Source organism: Ciona robusta, chromosome 10 (assembly GCF_009617815.1).
Source record: "Ciona robusta chromosome 10, ASM961781v2".
Lineage (NCBI taxonomy): Eukaryota > Metazoa > Chordata > Ascidiacea > Phlebobranchia > Cionidae > Ciona > Ciona robusta.
In genome coordinates this window covers 5,829,476-5,849,226 of record NC_143244.1, presented here as the reverse complement: position 1 = coordinate 5,849,226, position 19,751 = coordinate 5,829,476, and the positions used below count along the sequence as shown (strand labels likewise).

The window sequence follows — 19,751 nt, the reverse complement described above, 5'->3', positions numbered from 1 at the left end:
ACACGCAGAAGATATAAAATTATTTGAAATGGTAAAAACTAAAATAGCATACACGTTGATACAGCCTGTATTCAAACGCAGCATTATGCTGTTTCCTAGTAAAATCGTCTATAAATCAAATTGAACGTTTCTTTTGTACTGCTGCCCCCTTTACACATATATATATATATCGTTCCGGTTACCACGTAGAAGCAATATTATATTGCACAAAAAAGTTCCTAATTTTAATATTTCATGCGTTCTTCTGAAGTATACTGACTTGCGGGCTCGCATTTGTCCATATTTTTATATCGTAATATATTCTAACATTCGATGCCCTACTATATGGTACGTTAGTTTAGGATGGTCCATGTTTTCATTCTCGTGTACCGCCATTATGTAATGTCCAAGAAATATTCACAGACTTACATATTACCGCATAGTCAGGACTCTAAGAACGTTACTAACCATTAAAAATACGTTGCGGAAATATGGAGTATCATGTGATAACGGTAACCGTTTTACCTTATAGTACTTACTTAATGAAAACATTCACACGCAAGTTTTTGTTTCTGAATCAGCTACCAGCACAGTCTTACAGCATAAAACGCAGTGCGCCACTTTATAAAGCTGATTAAAACTAAAAAAACGGTCTAAATACTTTTAATACAGTTATATCCTGCAATTGACTACAACAAATTTCATCTACTGTATTCACAACTGTTGTATCAGCGACGTATAGTATAGGAGTAAGTATACAGTGTATTACACTACAGTCACATGCGGTGCCATGGTAGGGCTATCATCACTGCTTCCAAAACTGCATAAAGCCTCGATTGATCTGCTGTTCGACATGAAATTGGCAAAACGAGATCGATCAAATGATAATAATCACACCCGGGTGGCCGCAAAAGACGACGTGCAAGACAAACAGCGCCTTAGCAGCAACAAAAAAACGAGAAATACGCGAGAAGCTGCTACAGGCAAAAGAAAAAAGGGAAGCACGAAAAGCGCGAAAGCTCCAGTTTAGTAGAAAAGCATATCAAGTAGGGTGGGGGAAGATGAGACACATTCCCATTCTATTTTTTCATCCCATTTATTAGTAAACCAAAAACACTCAAAGAATTATAAACCCTTGTCTTCCCGACTCCCATAGACCGCTGTTGATTGTTTAAAACACGATCAGGATATTTGGACATGATGTGGTAAAAGTGTCCCGCCTTCCCCCACCCCACTATAAATAATAACCACTAGGATAGAAATGTTAAGCATGCATAAAGTTGCCTTCGTCTCTTTATGATAAATCGATTATGAATTCCAAATTTTATATCGGTAGAACAGGTCCGACTATGTCTTCGACTTCTGCTTTTAAATAGTCGTTCCAGAGGTCCGCGATGTCCTTCACGCGACCACCTGCTGCGTATAATTCCAACCGGTAGGTGGCGACCTTAAGCATCTTATCGTAAGTCACTGCAGCTAAAAAGTAAGACGCGCTTAAAGTTAGAGAACGAAACTTGAAAAAATAAATGAGAAAAAATTGCTTAAACACAAGTAAATGTATTTTAGTTTTAAATGCAAATCGGGGCATGACCTAAATATGTTTAAATGATAAAAAAAACACGACATACACAAATTAAGTACATTATGCAATTGTAACAGGACCCCATTTCTTAACTTCCTGTTTTAATATCCTGTGATATAATGTCCTTTGCTGTAAAGACGCGCCATGATGTAGTGTTTACTCGACAACAATATTACCCGATTTGCACTTTTTCGATTTTTCATCGAGTTTTAGTTTCGTTTGAAGTCCAATCACTGCTGTTGCAATTGCTGGAGCCACAGTTCCAACAAGATGTTTAAATGAAGTCGATGCTTCATCGACATTTATCACTACTACCTAAAACATAATGTATTTAGTAGTATAGGGTGGGCGAAGATTGAACCTCGTTTCATTCCACTTTCCCGTTCCGTTTGGCAGTAAACAAACAAAAAATTCAAAGAATTATTGAACCGTATCTTCACAACTCCTATAGACCGTTGTTAATTGTTTAAAACATCGGGATATTTGGGATAATATGTGGTAAAAGTGTCCCATATTCCCCTACTTTACTATATGATTCTATAAATATTTTTTTTACTACCAAAGGAACAAGAAAAGAGGGTGTAAACATGTTCCATCTTACCCCGACCCGCTATATTCATATTACTTTTCAAAAGTTTAAATTATACCTGAAATACTTGGATTAGGATAACCGTGATAATAATCGACATGTTTAAGTAACGGAAGCATGTAGCTCGTCTCTTCCAGTATTTTGCTCTACTTCGAAACCGGGTTTCTAGATTTGAAAGCAAATCCAAATACTCCACCTCGTCTGGATTTATAATCTAAGGGAAAATGTGTTACAACAAAATGCACCAATACTTTAAAACGGGGCTATAGAACAGTGATTAGCACGACTGCCTTGTCGAGGTTACGAGTTATAACAGCAATTGCTCCCATCCAGTACTGATTTGTTAACTATTGTCAGCTCCATTGGTTCCATATTTCCCAAAAATATTCAGCAAAAATAATTACAAACAAAGTTATGTACTAGTATATCAAAAACTCGTAACTTGGCAGGTTTATGAAATATAACGACCATCTTAGGGTTGTTGTTGTCCCGACACGCAAGCATAAGTATAAGTTACATGTCATACTTCCAGAGTTAGAGCTGTAAATCTAAGCACCTCAATTTCTTTATCTAGAAATCCAAACTTCTTTTTCTTTGAGCTTTCCTGCGGGAGTGTCGGCTGTACAGCAACTGTTGTTGTTGTTGTTGTTGTTGTTGGACATTCTAAGGGATTTAAATTGCCAAGGTTTTACTATCGTTAAAAGTTTACGATTTACAATAAAATCCAATTTATTTTTGCCGGACACAAGTGTTATAGTTTGTTTTGTAAAACAGACCTTCTAGGATTTATTTGCGCACCGACGTCCAATCAGGTCATTGCATTATTTTGTTGTTCAGCAATGTGTCATTTAAGGTCTATACTTCATTAAATTTATACATCTCCCCCCACCTTACTGTATACATTTAATGAAGTATAGACCTGATGGGACAACTTTTTATTCTGTTTTCTTGTCCTATTTGGTAGTAAACAAAACATTTATTGAAATATAAAACTGTTTCCGCACGACTCCCATAGACCGTTGTAGAATGTTAAAAACACGATCAGAATTTGACAGAATATTTTGATATTATGTGCTAAAGGTGTGCCATCCAGCTATCATACCCCACAGTACTTTATGTGAAATGTGAATTGCGAATCTGTCTGAAAACCACTCATCTTATAAGAGTACAAAATAAGTAAAAATGAAAATACTTTTTGTAACAATATAGACGTACCTTCGGTTCTTGTCGTTTGGTCATTTATCTGAACCAGCAATTCTTCTGAAAAGCAATGTGTACGCTATAGTACAAAGTCAGTGAAGACCGTAGGGCTAGTATACTAGTAAATTAGTTAGTAGAGATGTTGGGATACTATTGCTAACTTAGCATAAAATTGTAGATCTTTACGGCTTAAACTAATATACTAACTAAGTTGGTTAAGATCAAAGTACTAATACAAACGTAATTTAACAAATATATTAAAACTTACTGTCTGCATCCATGTCTGTCACTATTAGCTGGTGTTTTCTTCTATCTATAGTACTGTTTACTTTCGCTGTTCGCGTTTTTTGTAACAAAGGAAATGACAATAAATGCCGAATTAATAATAAACGTATTCGATTTCCGGTGTGTTTGAGAGCCGAAATGTTGAGAAAAATTTAATCCGTTTTATTTCAAGCCATCCTACAGAGATTAAAACCTCTTAATCGCTTTGGCTAACCTATACTTACTTAGCTGGCCAAGGGATTTAATCTCTTTGGCTAGCTTATAACAAATTAATGAGATTACAATGTTGGCAACTACATTCTTACAAACGTATTTGCAGAGTAGTCATGTTAAAAAAAATAAAGATAAAACTCGGTTTTCCAGGTATAAGCAATCATCATGCACAAATGCAGACACGAATGCTGAACAAAATGATCATACTTTATGAGTTTATGATATAACCCAATCAAGCTGCTTAAATTTGCAAGGACATGACATAAGAAAAGCAGGCATGGACAAATGCAGACACGGGTAATCCTTTAGCTGGTGGCCACCTGAAATTTTGGTTTTAAAGTGTTCTATAGCCCTCACTGATACCTGCTGTCTATTTTTTTTTTGAAAAAACTCGGGCGTTCGTGTCGAAAATTAGCTTTAAAAATGCGCGAAACAGAACGATGCATACAGTTCTGCACATTACTATAAACTGCCGTGGGTCAATTTTCATTGAAATAATATACCAAGAAAAAAATCTCTTGGTAGTTAGTACGAGTACCGCAAAGTCTAAAGCAAACCTAGGCAATAGTAGATAACTAGATGGAACATATCAGAAATTCAGGATCATTAGAAAGAAATTCTACTTAAACTGATGTAAGAACGAAATTTATTTCAATAGTTTAGGTTAACTAGTTGTTGTGAATTACTTTTGCACAATTGAAATTTACAGAAATAAAAAGGTTGAATGAAAATACTTAATTAAAAACCAAGCAATTTAGCTGTAGCCTGTAAACAATAAATAAAAACTGCTCCAATTCTATTTTTTTAGTACAAATTTATATATATGTACAATTACTTTTATGCAGGGAAAGAACTTTACATGTGAAGCATTTTTTTCATTTAAAAAGTAAAAATTGTTTTAAGTTTTACCATTTTTTTAGTACAATATCTACATAAGGTTTTTTCTGAAATTGCGCTTTATACACATGAACAATAACAAAAACTGCGATATCAACAAACGCATTAGTACATACCAAAAAGTGAAGTTACTATCCGAATAACATGTAGAAGAACACTTGTGGCAAGCATGGTTTTTGCGCTGGAAGAAAATCTCGTATTTAAACTTATTCAAGTTGCAACGAAAAAGGGCCTTTTTCTTTTGGAAAATAAAATAAAGAGACGGCCCTTTTTCGTTTTAATAGTATTGGCAAGGCCCTTATACCGTACCTAGTAGTGTAGTTTCACTGGGCACTGGCTCTTGAATGTTGAAGGGTAGTGCAATCCAACCAAGAACCTGCATGAATAACTCAACAGAGCATTAAAGTTTTTGTTAGAATCGGTTTTGGAAAATGTAATTTCAAGATGGAACGATAAACTGACATTGTTTTAATACTCCACCATGGTTTAGCTTTTTCGAATACCCAATCAGACCCAAGAATTGGTAACCTGTCATAAAAAGGAAAAGCGTAACTTTGTTCTATGGGTAAAATTAGATATATCAAAATTTGTAACTAGTAACCGACATTTTAAAATGTAATTTCCAATTCCTGAACCCCTTTCTGGCACTTTTTCTCGGTTAACCTGGCAAAATAAAGGAAAGAGCATAATATGCAACCAAATGTATGAGAAAACCAAAATGCTTGCCACAAAAAGTGAGCACTACTCAGTGCAACAAAGGAAGAACGAAAAAATAAATGTCTAGAAGTTTTAGAAAAAAAATTATATACAACAAGTGTCAATCAATATTAGTTTAACCGACCATTTAGTTTGTGGCAATAACAGATGAACTCAGTGGCAATGACAGATGAACTTTTAAACTGCAGAATCTTGGTTTGATGGACTGATTGCATGAGAATGCTTCTCATTGCATTTCCCACACATTTCAATGGTGACTGTATTGTTGGAAACATGCAAACAAACACCAGCGTTTTCTTCTGTAAGGATTTCACCATCAATTGGGAAGAGGGCTTTTCGTTTGGCTGCAGGTTCCTCAGTAATACCACTATCGTTAGAAGGGCATCGCTTATTAGAAACTTTTTCATGCAAAGCACTGTTGAGATTGATACCAGGAACTGTTGAAACAGCAGACAATATGCTTGATAATTGGGTTTGATTTGCAATAACTCCGCGGAGATATTTTACTTCGTGTTGCAAATCAAGTATAGAGGTGGAGAATTCTTGATTCATTTTTTCAAGGCGGTTGTTTTTGCCTCTCAAATGGTGTACTTCCGTTTCGAGAAGTGCAATTTTGTGTTTCTTTTTCTCTCTGTTCAATTTCGCAAGTACAGCATTTCGACTTTTGTCGCCAAATTTTTGTAAATCTTTATTTTGTAACTGTGCTACTAAACTGTTTATCTCCTTAACAATTACATTGTTAGGATAACTTTTGATTTCTGGAATTTCCTGGGGATAAAAACCTTCGTCAAATGGTCTCTCATCTTTTACTTTTTGATTTTCTTTTGCTTTGGCAGAAAGAGTCTTTTTTCGGTTTGATTTTTTTGCTGCATTTCGGGCAGATTTTTTGGGCACGATAGCATTTGCCAGCATTGAATTCTTCATTACAGGCAATTTAACTATACATCTTCTCATTGGTTTTATATCAGGTTGGCCTATTTCTGCATCATCATTTTCATTTTCAACTGGGTTTGTTGCAGTTTCAATATTTTCCTCCGATTTTACTGGGGAATTATTCTCCATAGTTTTATCAGAGACATTACTGTCATTTAACAATACATCACCAAGTTCATTGAAAAGTTCTTCCGCGTCCAAATCCATTTCACTGCCGTCGTAAGGTGGGGTAGAGTTGGATAAATTGGTCGACAACTCAGCAGAGTTGCATTGGGACATATCCAGAATGGAGTCTAGAAAATAATCTACGTCTAATGTTTGTCCAGCAAGAGAAACCATATTTATGGTTGCAATGCACCAAAAGAAGGAAAGATTCTCACAAAACGAGTAAATTACAAAACTATAATTAATGCACAAAATAACGTTAATAAAAACGACCACCAAAACAACTAATACAGAGTCACGTTTTTTAGCTTGTGCTGATATAGATTTAATGAAGAAATGTAATCGGAGTTTTCAAACCTTGGCAACTGTCTTCGGCACCCGAAGTGCAATAGTGAACCGAGTCTTCAATGGTGCTGGTTGAGTTTTAACGCAAAAATCTTAATAAACACAGATGCTGCAACGTTTAAAACAGTATTCAATATATATAGTTGCAATACAGATAAAAAATTCTAAATGAATCACAACAAAACTAAGCTTTTACCAAAATACAAATGCCACACCAACTTCGAACAAAGTCAAAATAAAACGTATCCAAAACGTTTTTACCGAAATCACGACCACGAGATTGCGCAACCACCTATTGCGCATGCGCAGATAACTTAGAACAGACAATATGTAATCGCATCCCGCCAAAATATAGGTAGCGGGGAGAAATAATGTATTAGCTTTAAAGTTAGCAGGGTACTGTTATTTCGCACTCGTACGATGACTAAGATATTGTTTGTACTTAATGTGATAACGATGACCGTAAATGGGTGACTGTAAGAGTCTTCTTCTTAAAAATTGAAACATTTCATAGCACCGGTGCATGTTTTTTTATATTTAAAGAATATAAAAATTGGACAAAATTATCAACAAACTTGTTACTGTCAACCTACGTATGCTGAATTAGATAATGAAAAGCCAGTAGACTTGTCAAAATTTAGAATACTTGTGAACATGTCTCTAGATGACATCCTCCCAGCACGTTAAAGTATTTTAAAGCATTTTATTCAGATGAAAATTATGAATATTACAATAATCTCATAAAAAATTGACAATACCGAATACTGTGAAATACTGCACACATACCAGTGAAATACACATATACATATTGGAATAGGAACTTATAAATGTTATAGAACACCATGCTTCTAGTATACATATTGCTCATTCTGTTTCACTTTCTACTCAATGCAAATCTGTTCCATGCTCAAAAACAGCCGTCATATAATCACTTATGACATCAATGTAGTATGGGGTTGTAAACGGATTAGCGCCACTGAGGTGGCTCACATGACCACCACCACTTGTCACAGCTAACGCCACATACTCCGTTTCTTTAACGTCATCGCGGGGAAGAGCTGTAAGAAAGATGTTAAATCAGTTTAATAACTCGTTTTCCAAAACACCACTGGCAATTATGTTTGTCTGAAATTTTAATGACCAATAAATCAGGTCCTTATCGGCATAAATAACACTTAGCAGCACAACATGTAAATATGATCACTTATTCATCCCAACATAGCAGGTTAAGAATACTAAATACCACTTACAAAATACACCAAGTGCAAAATTCGGTTGGTGACAAAACATTAACAAACATTGGATTAGAACAATTACTGTGTTTCGCCCAAGGATATATGGGTACACAGTGGGGGCAGCATCAAGCTTTAAACCTGATATTGGTAAGGGTAAGAGCTATGACTAATGTGTTCACATAATGCACCTTCTGTCCATGACCACATATTTGGCCAGAGATAATAATAGTCGCTGTAAATGGCATCTAAATTTTACTTGACACTCTATGTACATAGTATTTAGAAAAAGTTAAATGGTAAAAGGAGATTCTAATGATAGTTACCACTATCAGGAATGAAAGCATCATCATTGGCACATAGACATAATGTAGGTATTTGAATTGACTGAAGACGTTTTGCAGTAAGCCGACTGTCTTGGTAATAATGATCAACCGATTCATATCCAAATACCCTATATAAAATGAATATTGTATGTAACGTTCATAATAGTAGTCATCCCACTAATACCAAAATAAATAGGCATATTTATAAATAATATTACTTTTAAATAATAAATTATGTACAAAACATGTATACTTTCTGTTGGAGTATGCATAATATATTTTAAATTAAAGTATAATTCAAAATTTAAATTACATAGAGTGGCATTTGTGTGAAACTAAAAAACACAAGGATGTATTCTATAGCTAGGGAATAAAAAATATGTCCAACTTACTTAGATGTAAAGTGCATGTCCACCTCTCTTATGCTGCGTGACCCCATTACCTCTGTATGATCAACTATATCTTCAAACTTTTCCTTGTGTCTGGAAAATGAAATGGTTTAAATTAAAAAAACAGAATAACACAGCCTGAGAATATATGTAACTCTTAAACAGAGGTGCAGAAACCGAGGTGAAACTGTGGGCCGTATAAATCATAAATCATTTTATAGTGAACAGAAAATACAATAAAATGAAAACAGGACTATAAATTAGGGCTGTTAGTCATCCCTCAAAAACACTTCATCTAGATTAGAAATTAATCTAAAATCAAAACCATTTATATGAATTATTATTTTATTTTTTTACTATTTAAACCCATATTTTACCTGATGTATATTTGCTTTAGGTTATTAGTGAGAACAATGTTGTATAAAAGCCAGTTGTCCCACTTTTCAATGCTTGCTGACCCACGTACTGTGTCAAATGGACATGAATACAAGAAAGCTGCTTGTAGTTGACTTTTCTCTTGCTTTATTGAAAGATATCTTCCAAGAATCAAGCTAAAAAAAGATTTATATTTTAGACTTTTTCTATCCCTGTAAGCAACTGTCAACGAAATTGTGTTTTATCAAAAAAAAATATTATTTTTTAGCAAATTTAATTGTAAGGTTTATGTTGTTATGGAAGTTAATTATTCTATTGCTTTTTAACTTGAGAAGCAAAGTGTTATCTTTAAATATTAATACAAACAATGGAACTAAAACCTACAGCACAACAGTCATAAAACATTAATTTTTCAACCTTCCAAGTGAAACACCAATCGCCATAACTGGTATGTTAGGATTTCTCTGTTTAATTTTTTCCATGGCTTGTTCAAAGTCACTGGTGTGTGTCGCACAGAAAGCTTTTCCGGTCTAAAAAAAATTATTGACTTTATATAAGTTGTATTTTATGTAGGTGAGGTCTTACAACTTGCAACGTCATGAGGCCTGAGATTTAGGCAAGAGTTGACCCATTACCCCCAAATTTAATGATAATAAATCAATTAAATTCATTAATATTTCACCAAATTTAGATTTGTGCTTCGCATTAGTTTGACACTAGAATCTGTTAAAGTTAAAAATAATAAACATCCATAATCACTAAACTTTTGTAAATTAAGTTGTTTCATTTTATTTATATGGGTTAGATATTGCGGTGAGACCCGTTATGGACCCTGGATTCAAATCAGTTAGCCCATTACCCAACATTTAATTATTTCTAAAACAAAGTTAGTCGCATTGGCTGTAATGTTTACTGATTAATTGGTAGTCGCCAATTCAATTAGTCCTTATATTTACTGATTTGGCGCCTATGTGAATACCAAAGTCAAGTTATGTGTACTTAAAGGACTTTCTCCCACATTTGTTCGCGAAATGACACTGTGGCAGTGATAAACGAGTCTGTCTTTAGTCCAGAGGTTAATAACTTGACACTGTGTGTGGATGTGGATGATTTTGTGTAATACACTATACTGTCATTTAAACCAATTTTCTGTGGTATAATGAGTCTAAATGACTATTTTTATCGCCACCTAAGAATAGATAATAACATTCTTTTATTCATTAGATATATTCAAACATATTACAACTAATATAATAATTACCAGGCAAGGTAGTTCTAAGCCCCTATTGACCACCACAACCGCTCTGTATCCTTTCTTTAATACGGCATCCACAATACACTTTATGTAACCTGTTTCACTGGTAGATACAAGACCAGGAAGTATAACAACTACAGGAGAATGTTGATTTCCTTCTTCCTTATTTGCCCATGCAAGTGTAAACTGACCACCATCTGATGTCATTACGGCTTCTCTAAAAGTGAAACACCGCAATTTGTTTGAAGTTAGTTTATAATGAAATAATTGAATGAATGAAGCCTCGCGAGAAGATCAACGAAAGTGTTTATAACAAAAGTGTTCTGTTTTATACACTTCTTGTCAAATTAGGAGTTACCATGTCTATGTATGCCACTTTGGTGGTGATATTTCTCTAGGTTACAGACAGGCACTCTGACATTTCTGCCACGCCGCCAGACAAATAGGAAGAAAAACACTTATCTAACAGATTCTAACCTTGTATACTCCACGTTATATTTAACAGGCAGTAACGAAGCAACGATGGTTTGCAACTTTCCACCAGGAACCCAGAAGAACGACCAATATGGAATCTTTAGTTTGGGAACGTGGTTCTCCAAAAACGAGTCAAATTTTGTCCCTTTCTTGTGGTGTAATTCTGGTTTCTGATTAAAATAAGATTAACAAAACAAATATTTTTAACTGTTTTATCTGTATTAGTATCTCAAACAACTACTAAAAAGGGTGATCACAAATTTATAGTCCTAATTTTTGACAATCCACATCATACTAGTTTAAAATATGGGTTACCCTTTTACTCTATGAAATATATATGCCTATGCTTTAATAACCAAATGTGCAATGCATATACCCGAATATAATCCCACATATCAAAAACTACAATAATAAAACATATATAGAAAATTGAATCGAATATACCTTTCCATAATGTGTTAAGTAATAAGCCCAGTAGCACACGGTGCCTGTGAGCAAAGCAGTGGCAGGTGAAAGCTAAATCATCTTGAAACTAAACTCTATATATCTCTAACAAGAAACACCTATATATATATTCAGCTTAATATAAGCTTATCATTTCTGTATGTAAAAAATGTAGTAATAAAGAACTTATAAAGAAGTGAGAAAATATATGTTTGTTATATAAACAGGTATTGACATTTTTCATACCAAAATACAGCTATTCTTATGATTTATTGATTTGTACGGGAGCATTAACAATGATAATATGATCATTAAAAAAATGACTCATAGGCTAATAGCATTTCCTCACAGCGTTGTGTAGGCCTATTGTAAGTGGCGTCAAAGAAGATAATAAAAATAAATACAAAAAAGTCGCATGCCGGCTTAAGCCAGCCTTAAACTCTTTGAATTTTTATTTTAAAACAACAAATTTCTTTAAAGTTTCAGCTTGTATTAGTTTCTGCATTTAAATTTCTAGTTTTGCTAATTGTTGTACTTTGACTTGGTGAATCATTTTTGTCTTCAGTAATAAATATCAGTTTAGCGTTTCTGTAATTATCCTTGTGCGCATCCAGTTTAAGGAGCAGCAGTTTCCTTTTTCTTATAAGTCGATTGTTTATTTTTTGCATCTGCATCAAATGATATGAAGTTAGATCGTTCTTTGCTTGCAGTTCGTTACATTGTTTCTCCAATAACTCAAATTTTAACTTGTAAACCTCATTTTTCTTGGAGGCAATGTCATCGTCAGTAGGTAAATTTTCAGCTGCCATTTTGTTTCTTTATTTAGAAAGAACTACACACATTACAGATAGGTTGGAATCTGAAGTAAAAGAACAAAACATGCTTGAACATCTGGTCCCAGTGAAGACCGGGGAAAAAAAAGTGGCAGGACCGGGGAAAAAAATGGCAGGACCGGGGAAAAAAAGTGGCAGGACCGGGGAAAAAAGTGGCAGGACCGAACGGTCACAAAAAAGTTTAGACCCTTATTGAGAATCCGCTTCCTAGGTTATACGACCCTAAATGTAACTGCTAAGCCATATACCCTCTTACCCCTTATCAATAATAACTAACCCCAGCACTAGTGAAGAATTTCTGCTACATTATAGATTAGGTTGGTGGAAAGTGTTGGAGATTAGTGGTTATTAGTTACAGCAATAGTTCGAATGCAAGGGCTCGTGGTTATAGGGGTTGGATTCTTCGCCAGCACCCTAAACAATAGCTTTGTTCCAACTAAATCTGCAACCTCTAACACTTTCCACAAGGCCAATCTGAAACGTAATGAAGGATTCTTTACTAATGCCAATTAATTACCCAATATCGTATAATGACCAAGCAAGTTTCGCAATTCACTTTTAGAACCATTACTACTACATCACAGATGTGTAATACCAGACTTTGGACCTAACCAGCTGATTACCTTACCGAAAATCAATGTTGATTTTTCTGCTTGAATAGATGTGTCAATAATCGATAATGGGGACTACCCTAATTACTCTGTGGCCCCGTCTAACGGACATGTTTTTTTATGATTTCTGATGTTCGCAGAAACATGCACATCAATGCAAACACCCGAACAATTTTTGTTTTTTTATTCAAACTAAACAAAAACACAATAATAAATATTTAGAGGAACAAAAAAATTATAAACAAAACTAAACCAACATGTAAAAACAGGTATTCGCAAAAACGACCTAAATATTCCTAACAAAACTTAAAACAAATTTTGATCTCATTTTCCACAACCAAACAAAGCCGAGAACGAGGTGTCTGAATCTGTGTTGTTATTTGTGTCACTGAACGTAAAGAATGGAGAAGGAGAACTTGTGCTTTGTTGTGTGGAAGCGCCAGAAAAACCTGTAAAGCCTGTTGAAGAACTCCCTGTGTTTTCCTGCCTGTCAAAACTAAATGAAAAACCAGAGTCGTTTTGTGCAGGTTTTGCATTGCCAAAGTTAAACCCTAGATTTTGTGGGGGAGAAGTTTCTCCAGAAGACATGAAATTAAAACTCATTGCCTCGGTGGGTGAGGCTTGAGCAGGAGCTTGAAAATTAAAAGAAAAGGGAGGAGATTTTGTTTCGTCGCCGCTGGGGCTTGTAACCTCACCAACACCAAACGAGAAACCTTCTGGGGTTTTGTATTCGGGTGATTGTGAACTAATGGCTGGTGATGGTGGAGATGTGACATGAAATCTGGTATTGTTGGGGTGGGCCTGTAAAAAAATAGAATAAATATAAACAAAATATTTTTCTTTTGTATAAGTTATAACAGCAATTCCTATAACATAAACACCGTTGATTGGAAACCGATTATCTAGTAAGTGATAAAATATTGCAGAAAAAGTTTCCGAAGCCGTCACATGGATGTACCTAATGAGTCAGTGTTACTACCATTATGATGTTGTCCTCAGACAAGACATTGAACAGTAATTGGTCAGTTCTAATTCACTAACGACCATATAAAAAAAAAACAACATAACAGACTTAGTTACACTTCTAAACTGATAAGCTACTGACACAAGAAAAACACACATGGTGTGACTTTCATCATGCATGCATTCATCTTACCATGTTTGAAGCACTACTTGGAGCAATAACATTGGCTTGCATCTCATAGAAATCATCAGGAGATTTTTCAAGTTCAGCCATCATCTCTCTGTGTTGGTTGGTCATCATATGAACCATTTCTGGTGTACGTGGTGCTGTGAAAATAAACGAACATAAATACAGAACAATTAGTAGGGTTGGAAAAGGGGACACCTTTTCATTCTTTTTTTTCTGGTCCTATTTGGTAGTAAACAAAGAACTTTTAAAGAATTATAAAACTGTATCGTCACGACTCCCATAGATCCCCCCTCCCCCACTATATATCATTTACGGAAATGTAGCAATAAATTCACAATGAAATAACCACAGTCACCCCACTTACATGTTTTCTGAGAACTGACTGGTGACAATGATTCTCCACTCTACAATAGAAAAAAAATATTTAAAGTTATTAGGTTGCCTGGTGCCATGGCACAGTTAGCAAGCTATAACATTGATATGTGGTAACCTGTAAGCTGGCACAGGGTGTATTAAACAGAAAATCCATGTTGTAACAACTGTCGTTTTCCTGCCACGCTGGGATAAATTACATTTATACAAAATATTTTACCCAAAATATCCCTAACTAATGTAAACACACATTGGATAAAGTGTAAATAAATATACAAAAAGAGATATTGATTACAATACATTCACCTTCATAGGTAAGTCATAAACAGCACCATCAAAATAACCTGGAAAGTAATGACTCTTCGAAGGTGAAGTTTGTTTTGTTTCTGGTGATCTAAAAAATTGACAGTCTTTTTTTTATTTTACCCAAAAAAACTGGTAAACAACTGTTATTTTGTCGCATAAACCTGCATTTTTATTTTACTCATTTTCTAATCTTCAATATTGTAATTTTAAAATTACAAAACAAACAATTGCCAGAGGAGTTCCTCAGTCTTATAATACCTAGCAACAGCATATATGTAAACCAATAGAGAAATACAAGTTATTATTATAAGCTTTCATTACCCACCTGCACTGTGGGGATCCAGGAGATAAACTTTTCGATGATTTTTCATGAACCATTTTCATTTGTACCTTTCTCAGGAGTGGTAAGTCACTAACACGATTGTACCCACTTGGTTGCGGTGCACGGTGAGACCATGTTGGAGCATTGGGGATACTTACACCTGGAGGAAAGAAAAAATAATCTATATTCAACAGTTAAACATGCAAAATAAGTGGACAAAAGTAGGGATTTGAGTTAAATTTAAGACTAGCAGCTAATACTAAACTTAGCTAATACTACATACCTACAGTAATACGCCAAAATACAAATTAAGCATATAAATAATGTCCCATACAAGCCAGAAGCCCACTATCATAGGTAAACCTGTAGCAACTACCAAAAGTATTTAAACTTTATTATAAAATTGAAATAAATTTTTATACTTTTGGGCATTTCTTTTTGTGGCTTTTTTTCAGTTTCAGTTGAAATGTTTTCAGTTACTTCCATTGCATTATCAATGTCCTGAAAGAAAACGAAACTGTTTATAAATTTTGAAAACAGGTTAATATAAAAACAAAAAAAGTAAAAAAAAAAATTTAAATTTTACACAAGTCACTACTTAAATTTAAAAATAGATATTAAAATGCGTAAACCAAAAATACTAATTTAGGTACTTGTTTTTTTTCTTGGGTTGTGTCATTAGCAGATGTTGTATTTAACCACACAGATAACGAACCACTCTGTGCTCTGCTGTCATGGGATTTAATAACTGGCTCTTTAACCTGAACATATTATTAGTTAGAAAATTCAAGAAACACGATTTTTGCAACATATCTTATTTTACTTTTATTCTATTCTATGTGGGTGAGGTCTTAATGTATGGTACGCTAAGGAACCCGAGATTTAGGCCAGAGTTGGCCAATTATCGCGGCACACAGGGTGCTACAACCAGGATGCTCATTTGTAGTTACTGGGTCCGAGAAATGTCCCAGTAACTACAAATGTGTGTCTCGCCAAAGGAAACATATTACTATCAGTGTTTGTATCGACTATTAAATTCGGTATCCTTCTTTTATAATGTAATTGCCTAACTATAGAACCAACTACACAAAATAAGACCAAAAAAAGGTTTTAAAAAATCCAATAAATTTAACTAAACAATAACATTTGAAATTCTTACTTTGAGTTTCTGGTCTTGCAGATTAGATAGAGATATACTTTTCCTAAGAATTTGTTCATTCTCTTCACTAGTAGTGAGATCAACCACTTGAGGAACCATAGAAGTATCCATGCTTTGCTTCTGCTTCTCTGGCTCCAATCTACCAACTGGTGCTGCTGCAGGCTGTTTGTACATTAAAGGTATCACAATGTCTAAAAATGGCAAACTCTGGCCTATATCCCAACTCCCAAGGTACTGTGTTATGGCTTATTTACTGTAGAACCCCATTTATATAGAATACTAAACACCAAAATATTCCTTTACAAATACACTTTTTTAAAGGCAGAGCTGCAACCATATTTTTCCTATATTCATGGCCTACCCATAACTTTGTACTGAATGAACAAAAAAACAAAAAAAAAAACAACAAAACAATTTATAATGTCAATCTAACAAAAAGAGTCAATCTATCAAAAAAACATTTCACCCAAAAGTTATGCTTACCAGTTTAGGCTTATTAGGAGTGAGCATAGCTTTAATATTTGGAAGACTTGAATATCCAGAACTACTGCGTAAACTACTTCCACTTGAACCAGAAGGTGTTGAACGTTGGATAGATGATCGGTTTTTAAAAAAAGACAAAAAGTTTGGAACCTATGAAAAGAGTATGTAATAAATACAAAAAACATTGTCATGGGTTACAAACAATGTTTAGACAAAAACTAGAGAATAATTGTAAGGTATTTATTCTCGCATGGTTAGGCATTGGCAGTAATTATAACACGGGGGTTTTTATATACCATGTGCTCACTTTCAAGTTACCACATGTGTAACTTCGTTGGTGATAATTTTTAGGCGTTTTTACTTTTTAATAATTTGTGATCAAAATTTAAACAACGCAAAAAACATGTAGTAGCACCATGGAGCTCCAAACCCCTAACATCTGGGCCAGAGGCAAGCATGCTGACTAGTATCAAAGGCTGTATAGGACACAATGGCATAAACTTAAAAATAATACCGGTACAGATCTTTTGCTGCCACCAAATGATTCCAGCTTGGTCATTCCTATTGTAGATTGTGGGATTTGTTCTGCACTTGGTACTTTCATTATTGGTTTTGACTTTGGTACCTGATTATAGCAATATAATTAGCTGTTTTTTAAAAAAAGCTTTTTGGGCATTTCTTTACATACTGATGTTTCATCGTCACATATAGGTCAAACAATTTTGACAGATTTTTAGCAAAAAGATCTACCTACTTGATTTTGAATGGGAATCTGTTTTCTCTCTATTTCATGTTTCTGTAGTAAGCCATATTTTAGTATATTCAGATAATGTATTTATTTGTAATTTAAAAAAACACCTGCAAAATGCTTGCTTTCTTCATGCTAAGGTATTTTAGCTCTTGTTGTAATTCATTCACAGTTTTCATTTTGCTCGATTTGAATTTTAATTGTTTGATTGATAGCATTGTTTGGGCTCTGGTATGTGAAAACTAAGAAATATATCTGAAAACTATGTTGTCTTACAAAACATGGCTTCAGCAAAATGTAAAAAAAACAACTTATTTCTACAGCTGCTTAGGTATATGCCAGACAATTTACACAACTCATAAGTAAGGGGTTGAAGCAATTTCAGTTGAGTGTCTCTCCAATAACATATATGCCCACAATGATAGCAGCGTTAAGCCTCTATCTTCTGGGCTACAAGCAGACACTGCGGCATCACTGGAAAAATGTATTGCCAATATGCCACACATTTTTCTTCAATAAATAAACCAATAAAAAGGATACAGATTGACGCCCCAATCCGCCAAGGTTGGAAATTTTAAATTCACAGTATCTGCAGTAAAAAACAAAAATTACAACTGAATAAATTTGTTTTTTTGTTAAATCATACCTTGCTCTGCCTGAAGTGTTGCCATTTCTCGCTTCACTGCATCTAAATCCTTTTTTGTATCATGCAACACTGCTTCTAGTTCCTCCACCTTACTAACTTGTCTTTTATATTCCGGCACCAATGGTAGAGACTCATACGCCAACATACGCTCACAATAAATCTCCTGATAATGCTCATATTTTCTTCCACACGCATTTCTAAAGGTAAAATTTCTCTTATATCTTTGTACCTTTAAACTAAGATATAGCTTACTTAAGGTGATGGTGTTTCTGTTTAACTCTGTAATATTCTTCTTCTTTTGACTTGGCTTGCTGTCTTAGTAGTTCTCCTGTTTCTTGTGAACTTTTTATAAAAACAATGAATGAATGTAACTTATCTTTGCGCAGTTGAGAACTTTAATCGTTATAACACTGGTGTTTTGTTTCATAGGCAGGTGGCCTTTAAGGTGAATACCTTATAAATCTGATTTGAGATGTCCCTGTTAGCAGCCTCTGGTTGTAGTCTCAAAACGACAGCAGTGCAGCACAGTTATATTTATTTTAAAAAGGTTAAATTTCTTTACATATCACCATTTCAATAATAAAATGAAAACTTTATTTGTAGGTAATACAAAAAAACTATAAAAAAGTAGCAGATACATTAACAAAGCCTAAACTTCAAACAGAGTTTCACCTTTCAAGTTGGAGATGTTGACTTTCAGCGACTCCCATTAGATGTTTAAGACTTGAATTAAGTTCCAAGTTGCTTTCCTCAAGATGTTTATTATCATTCGTGCATTCCTTTATACCAGCCTCATATTCTATAATAAAATTGACAAAAAGCAATAAAATCTTGGTGGATATTTTCTGACATGACAGACAAAACACATAGTATTTTTATATCTTTAATATACAGATACAGCCACAGGTGTTATGATCTCGTAAATACGTGCCATAATAGTCTAATACAGCACCCATAGTGTAATCAAAAATACTTACTATCAATAAGACACTTCTCTTCAGCAACAATTCGTGATTCGTTCTCTATCTCGGCACTTAACTCTTGCAGAAGCCTTAAAAATTCCCCAGGCAAATCTTTCGCGTGTTCGGCTGGACCTTCTAAAACATTAGCCATGGACATATTCCAACAAATACCTTGCTCTAAACAGAGTATTATGATCTAAAATTATATGTATAATTGCTATATAATATAAAATTCTGCTCAGGCTATACCAAACAAACTATGCAAATTTATCCAAAGGCGGCTGGCGAATTCTCAACAATAACAAACGTTTTCTGATCTACTGCGAATTAAAACTCCCGCCGTAACTTTCATATAATGGAGATCTCGTTTTTTTCGTGAGATCGTACGAGATGGAGGTACTAGCACTTTTCAGAATGTTGTAAATGTAACATGTGGACAGCGTACTTTCAGTATCTTTTTCAGAATTTAAACTGAAATCAAAATAGCCTATACACTGACTTCAATAAATCCAATTCATCTGGTTAAGAAGAAATATGAATGCTTTATCCTCGCGTGGCGAGGTAACGACAATCGTTATTACACGAGTGTTCTGCTTTATAAACATTGTGCCCGCTAACGAGTTACCGCATGTAGAACTTTATGTGTGATTGTTTTTTCTGTATGGATGTTATTATGTCTTGCTTAAGAACACATACGCAATAAATTGTAGCAAGCAGCAGGACTTTAAACAGGCCAAGCAGTATATAACTGCATAC

The 19,751-nt window shown here is 34.4% G+C and overlaps 3 protein-coding genes across 12 annotated transcripts; all 3 read right to left on the bottom strand.

The window, feature by feature from the left end:
- Positions 1-669: 669 nt before the first annotated feature.
- LOC149729968 (uncharacterized) lies at positions 670-7,166 on the bottom strand. Of its 8 annotated transcripts, XM_089887212.1 has the most exons (7): positions 5,055-5,643; positions 4,862-4,926; positions 3,366-3,410; positions 2,707-2,813; positions 2,209-2,364; positions 1,738-1,876; positions 670-1,455 (listed from the first exon to the last, which is right to left on the bottom strand). In XM_089887212.1, the coding sequence occupies exons 2-7, from the start codon at positions 4,914-4,916 to the stop codon at positions 1,304-1,306; spliced, it is 654 nt and encodes a 217-aa protein (XP_089743338.1). In that variant the 5' UTR covers positions 4,917-4,926; positions 5,055-5,643; the 3' UTR covers positions 670-1,303. The 8 variants fall into 8 exon arrangements, 3 of the variants coding, with proteins under 3 accessions (XP_089743338.1, XP_089743340.1, XP_089743339.1); XM_089887214.1 differs by having other exon boundaries at positions 3,619-5,643; XM_089887213.1 differs by having other exon boundaries at positions 670-1,449; positions 4,862-5,643.
- A 428-nt stretch (positions 7,167-7,594) lies between these two features.
- LOC149729967 (phospholipase ABHD3-like) lies at positions 7,595-11,558 on the bottom strand. Its single transcript, XM_089887216.1, has 8 exons — positions 11,401-11,558; positions 10,960-11,126; positions 10,489-10,699; positions 9,645-9,757; positions 9,230-9,403; positions 8,856-8,945; positions 8,464-8,591; positions 7,595-7,963 (listed from the first exon to the last, which is right to left on the bottom strand). The coding sequence occupies exons 3-8, from the start codon at positions 10,687-10,689 to the stop codon at positions 7,791-7,793; spliced, it is 879 nt and encodes a 292-aa protein (XP_089743342.1). The 5' UTR covers positions 10,690-10,699; positions 10,960-11,126; positions 11,401-11,558; the 3' UTR covers positions 7,595-7,790.
- LOC149729966 (uncharacterized) lies at positions 11,554-19,496 on the bottom strand. Of its 3 annotated transcripts, XM_089887205.1 has the most exons (19): positions 19,011-19,488; positions 18,706-18,832; positions 18,286-18,375; positions 18,034-18,230; positions 17,928-17,976; positions 17,498-17,615; positions 17,394-17,435; positions 17,154-17,264; positions 16,640-16,789; positions 16,157-16,318; positions 15,651-15,758; positions 15,420-15,498; positions 15,001-15,157; positions 14,676-14,763; positions 14,362-14,401; positions 14,001-14,134; positions 12,862-13,645; positions 12,156-12,259; positions 11,554-12,068 (listed from the first exon to the last, which is right to left on the bottom strand). In XM_089887205.1, the coding sequence occupies exons 1-17, from the start codon at positions 19,150-19,152 to the stop codon at positions 13,169-13,171; spliced, it is 2,271 nt and encodes a 756-aa protein (XP_089743331.1). In that variant the 5' UTR covers positions 19,153-19,488; the 3' UTR covers positions 11,554-12,068; positions 12,156-12,259; positions 12,862-13,168. The 3 variants fall into 3 exon arrangements, with proteins under 3 accessions (XP_089743331.1, XP_089743330.1, XP_089743332.1); XM_089887204.1 differs by having other exon boundaries at positions 11,554-12,259; XM_089887206.1 differs by lacking the exon at positions 17,394-17,435 and having other exon boundaries at positions 11,554-12,259; positions 19,011-19,496.
- Between the last annotated feature and the right edge of the window lie 255 nt (positions 19,497-19,751).